A 5,601-nucleotide genomic window follows, 5' to 3' on the forward strand; every position below is an offset into this window, starting at 1 on the left:
AGTTTACAAAGAAACTCCTACTGTTGAAAGAGATTGTTTGTTCAGACAGATACTTACTGGAATACTTCCAGTTGGGCTGGCATGGATTTCATCCACTCCATGGTAACCATTTGTAATATCACATATGCAGTAGTTGCTGACAGAAGGGGGCCTGAAGGTGTGACCTCCTTCACAGTCAATCTCTGGGCTGATCCCACAACCAAAGGTGAAGGAAGCAAGGGAGTGGTAGTGTGTGAGGAGAACGACCGCGTGGATCAGCTCTGCCAGGGACCAGCTGTTCTCTTCAGTCTTCAAAAGTTGCTTTAAAAATAAAGCGAGACAAAAGGATTAAAGTCATTCACATGATCCCACCTTAATGCAGTTTATCAACACGTTTCTTTACCAGGTAAAATTATTTTTCCAACATCCAAACTTGCTTCCTAAGTCTCTGCTGCCATTAGTGTGCTCAGTGTCCTGTTACCAAGTGACCTGCCAGACACAGACTCCATAGTCAAGCCACAAAGGAGACAACTTCTCTGCCCTCTCTGTCCCTGAGCTATTGGATCCGTTCAGGCTTCTCTTTTACACCACGTGGTTTGTATCAAGACCAGACTGGCTTGCATTGAAACTTCACACCTCTGATGAAGATGCAACCACAAGTCGCATGCATCTTCAGATGGTCTTTACAGCATCAGAAAACCCTGGCAACTCCTTGTGTGAGCACCTGGCATCAGGGCCAGGCTCCCTCCATCTTGTCCCTGTGGGTGGAATGCTCTAGATTTGACAAGAAGCTTCAAACCCCAACTTCCCCTTCAGACAGGAAAGTGTGGGAGGTTTGGAACCTTCTGGCAGAGTCTGCACCCTCCCCCACAGCCCAGCGTCCTACCTCCCAGCAGGACCTGCCACTGCCTCTCCACCAGGCAAGGCAGCACCGAGAAAGTCCCAGCACCCACCTCCTCCTTGCTAAGGGCACAGAGGAAAGCAGAGGAGGTGCTCCAGTAACCAGGGCCAGGCTCAGGGCCAGCATGTCCCTGCGTCGCCGCACACGTGCTGCACCACCCTTGGGATGGGTGGTCCTCAGAGCAGGGGGCAGAAGCAGCAGACACTTGTGTCTTGTGCCACCACTAGTCCCCTGGGCAGCTCTGCCAGCCTGTTCCCTCCAACCCAGTGTGAAAAGTCAGCATTTGAACCAGCAGCAATCCAGACAACAATGTGGTGGCTGTTCTGCCAAACCTCTGGCAGCACCTCCCAAACACCCAGGGGGCTGTGGCTACTGACAGCACATGACTTAGGGAGATGCACACCTGAGCACAAGGTCATCACACCAACAGAATTCTGAGGTGACAGCGTGTTGTAAATTAAATTTGTTAGTCACTTAAGAGCAGTTATCATGCTAGTTTTACAAGGGCACAAGTGATACTATATTATGCAGTGTCACGGTGATGTAATGCTGAAATCAAAGTCATTACCACACAACTTTCACCCTGTCTGGCTCTTAACCCTAAGAATCTGTGACTGCATTACTGGAAAAAGAAGGGTACATTGACATTTCTCCACAAAGATGTACCTCAATATGTTCCTTGGTGATCAGCCAGGGTCGGTGAGCCAACATTTTGTTCAGTTCTCCTAAATTTTGCAGTTTTTGAGGTGCATTTTCCAGACCATTCAACCATTTAGGGTCTCCACCAACATGAAGGAAGTCATTCACATGGAGGTTCACAAGGTAAGAGCACTGATGTCGTGCTGCAGCCTAGAAAGAAAAACACAGTGTGATTGCAGAAAACAATTACAGAAAGTTAGTGCTTTATGACAAATACCGTAAGTCATCATTTCCTCAAAATATGCAAGAGTAAGACTTAAAGTGATCAAAGGCTAAAGTGAAAAGAAATTACTGAGATAACACATCATCCTGTTTTTGTTATTGTTCTCATAATATAAATATTCCTTGTTCATATAGGTTGCTGGCTACAGGTGCAACATGCCTATAGCAAGGGAGAAGTACAGGCGTGGATTGTATGTCCTGGCGCAAGTAATCCATACTGCATTGTACTCCCCAGTGGGAAGAAGCAAGGCTGCCTCTAGCAAAAATCAAAAGCAGGTTTTAGAGTGCATATTGCAACAGAGACTACAGACAGCTTTTCAGCAAAGACAGACCCAGTATCATAGAATCATAGAATTTTTGGGGCTGGAATGGACCTTATAGATCATCCAGTCCCAACCCCTGCCCTGGGCAAGGACACCTCCCAGCAGATCAGGTTGCTCAAGGCTTCATCCAACCTGGCTTTGAACACTGCCAGGGTTGGGGCATCCACAGCCTCCCTGGGCCACCTGTGCCAGCATCCCACCACCCTCACAGGAAAATCTTTTTCCTAATATCTAACTTATATTTTCCCTCTTTCAATTTGTACCCATTGCCCCTTGTCCTGTCACTGCAGCTCCTAACAGAGTCCCTCTCTGGCTTCCCTGTAGCCCCTTCAGATACTGGAAGGTTGCTATGAGGTCTCCACACAGCCTTCTCCAGGCTGGACAGAATCATTTGAATAAATATCATTTACTCATTTCACATAATTTACATCATTTTCCCCATCAAATTAAGACACAGCCCAAAATTTTAATTCAGCTTCAGCAAGCAAAGATCATTGAACTGGCAGACTGGAAACTGTCAAATAGACCAGTTCTGGCAGAAGACTCCCTTACAATTCAGAGGCTGGGAAACAGATGATGGGACAGACTACTGAGCTAGAGGGAGGTGTACTTGACAGGGCACACACAAAAACAAGCTTCCTTGAAAACAGTTACTGAGACACTAAGGAAACCAATAACAAACAACTATCTAATTTTTATAACAGATTTTTTTTCCCCTTTTTCTCACAGTCCTACTGAAACTATGAACATGAAGTGCTGGCCTGATGAAACAATCTGTAAATCCGACAAACAAACCTACTCTGCTTTTCCCCTTGGCTCCCAATGAAATGCCTTTCTGACTAGAAACTGCAAAACACAGTAATAACTGCTGTTGAACATGAGCAGAGGCTGTTGCTAAAGCGTCGGTTTCTGCTCGCATACCATTATCCCGATGTAGTGTCGGTAATGAAGCGGGAGTGGACCATCCATTTGCAGCAGATAGTGCTGAGTTTTTAGAAAGCTTTCAAGATACTGTGGGTGGAAAACCATCACCAAGGTAACGTTGTCCAGCCGGCCCAGCGTGGCAAAAGAATCTGCAAACAGCGTGTGCATCGCGGCGTCTTCGTTTCCCACCTGTATGGTCTGATGGAGCAGAAGGGATGGTTAGCAACACTGTCCAAGCACCACCAATAAAACAGGAAATAAAGATATTACCTCAGCACCCAGAGGCCCCAAGTGAAAGGAATTATATTATAAATCTATTAACGGCATTAAATCAGTGCACATAAGGCAAGGCACGTAAAATCCCTCTAATACCTCTCATTTAGGAGATCACAAGTGATTCTATCAGCAAAAGGAGATTTTTGGCTTTAGTCTCTCTCTTGTACGACACTGACTTCTCATTTTTAATTGTCTCACCTTCACTTTCTTGAATACCCCAGACTGATCTACCTTAGTTTATTATAACTAAAAGCTAAGTGAATAATCATTCTTACTAAGAAAAAAAAGGAAAAAAAGCAAAAAGAAAAGTTAGTTAAGATGATGAGAAATGAAAGGAAATCGAAACTTAAGGCTTTAAAATTCCTAGAAAACCACAGGCATATCACTAACTTACCCACTGCTCTGAATTCTCTTACCAGACAATCAAGAGAGAAGCACCAGAAATGCTCAGCCACAGCACTGCACCCTGAAGCAATCCCAGGGCAGGGGGGCAGGTTCCTTGTGGACCAGTAGGAAATTACATCCGGATGTTCACAAGGAAACAGTATTGGGTTTCTCTCATGCTAGATAGCAGTATAGGAGGGGTCATAACCAGCTCCCCAAGGCTCTCACTGTTCTGTACACTAGAACTGTGGCCAAAGTCTCTCCAGGACTGAATGTGATCACAACTGAGAATGTTTTAGAGCTCAGCAGCTGTCCTGAAACCAAACCTGGGTTACTACTAAAAAGATGTTCCTTAAAAGCATAAAGTTCACTATGTACTTGAAAACACTACCACACCTCCTTCTCGGGGATGAATCTGCTTGGTCCGTGTCCCAGTGGTCTAGGAATTCTTATTCCAAGTTCCTAGAAAAGAAAATTACAGCAACTCAGCATTTAGTTATAAACAGCTTTTTAGCTGTGGTTGCAAGAGAGAACAGAGTTCTCCCTCCAGAGCTGGGCTTGTTTAGGTACTTGTGGTACTCTTACACAGGCACTTCCACCAGTACCGTTTGTACAAATGCAAATCATTTTTTATACAAGTGCTTTATAATTAGCTGTACTTGTTTACAGTGCACAGCTCCACTGCAGCAACAGAAAACTCAACAAAGGCCCTGTCAGCGGAAGAAAACACACACAAGTTTATATGCACATACACACACAAACACACTACAGCCTGGGTCACAGAAAATTCTGCATAAAGCCTATTTTGGCAGGGTGTCCAGGACAAGGAGTTCAGAACACAGCGGCTGCTGTGTGGTTATGCCCCTGATACAAAACGAGCCTGCTGTGTGTGTGCACATCCGCACTTCGCCAGCACACAACACTCTGTGCATCTGTCAGGAAATGAAACAGCTGTAACCCTAATCAGATTTCTTTTTCCCAACCTCAAAGAGCACTTAAACTGCTGAAAGTACCTGATCTACATTTGCATCTGCTTTCTTTTCAAGATAGGATAAAAAGCTATTTACATTTGGAGGGAAGGAAGGAGGGAGGGAGGGGATTTTGCTCCATCAGAACAGCAGCAGCAAGGTCCTTCACACACTTCTGTGGATGTGTTGCCTTGCAGGCAAGAGGGAGGCTGGATACCCCCTGGCAGTTCACTACTTGCTCTCTGCCTCATCTAGATGAAGCTTTCTGACAAGCCTAAGGCACCCTGGGCCCTTTGTGCAGCCAAGGAGCAAATGTGTAAGACTTGGGTGCATTTGTGTCCTGCCCATTAAACCATTCCCTTTGGAAGGGTGGGAGGTTCAAGGGCACAGAGCAATGCTCAGAGAAGGCACAGAGGGTCCAGGGCCATGTACCACAGCAGGACGTGGCCTCACCCCACACACTCACGAGTTGCCACCTCCCCATGGCTGCAGAGGTTCTCTCCATGTGTGAGGCACTCGCTGCACATTACCTCTCCTGCGGGATCACTCCCCAGCAAGCACCACAGCTTCCCCAGGAAGGGTGGGAGCCCTGCAGGGCAGCTGATGGCACAGCACTCTCACAGATGGAGGGAGACCTGGGATTCAAGTTGAGGATGGAGCTGAGTGCTAAACACTAGGCTATATATAAAATCATAGTTTGGGCTCCTTGTCTGTTCCCTCTTTCAGAACATATCCATTGTCTCTGTTCCATAACCCAACCCACTCATTTTCTGACAATACCAACTTGATCCAGGTTCTCAAATGGGTTTAGATGAATTAAGACCATGTACTGAGCTGGTTCAGGGCATCTTCAGCTGGCTTAGGACTCCAGAGCAGATGAAGGCCCCAGGCGCTGCCTGCCAGACGCAGTTTTTAACTTGGCTAC

General features: G+C 46.2%; 1 protein-coding gene across 1 annotated transcript in view; it reads right to left on the reverse strand.

Annotated features, from left to right (window-relative positions):
- The window catches only part of SESN1 (sestrin 1), a 10,880-nt gene that overhangs the window by 4,415 nt on the left and 864 nt on the right, over positions 1-5,601 (reverse strand). The window contains exons 2-5 of the mRNA XM_009072023.1: positions 4,105-4,170; positions 3,046-3,246; positions 1,547-1,729; positions 58-300 (exon numbers count right to left, since the gene is read on the reverse strand). Coding sequence (XP_009070271.1) covers positions 58-300; positions 1,547-1,729; positions 3,046-3,216 — 597 coding nt within the window. The 5' untranslated portion in view covers positions 3,217-3,246; positions 4,105-4,170. The remainder of the gene's footprint in view (positions 1-57; positions 301-1,546; positions 1,730-3,045; positions 3,247-4,104; positions 4,171-5,601) is intronic.

The sequence above is a fragment of the Acanthisitta chloris genome, unplaced genomic scaffold (assembly GCF_000695815.1).
Source record: "Acanthisitta chloris isolate BGI_N310 unplaced genomic scaffold, ASM69581v1 scaffold33143, whole genome shotgun sequence".
Classification (NCBI taxonomy): Eukaryota; Metazoa; Chordata; class Aves; order Passeriformes; family Acanthisittidae; genus Acanthisitta; species Acanthisitta chloris.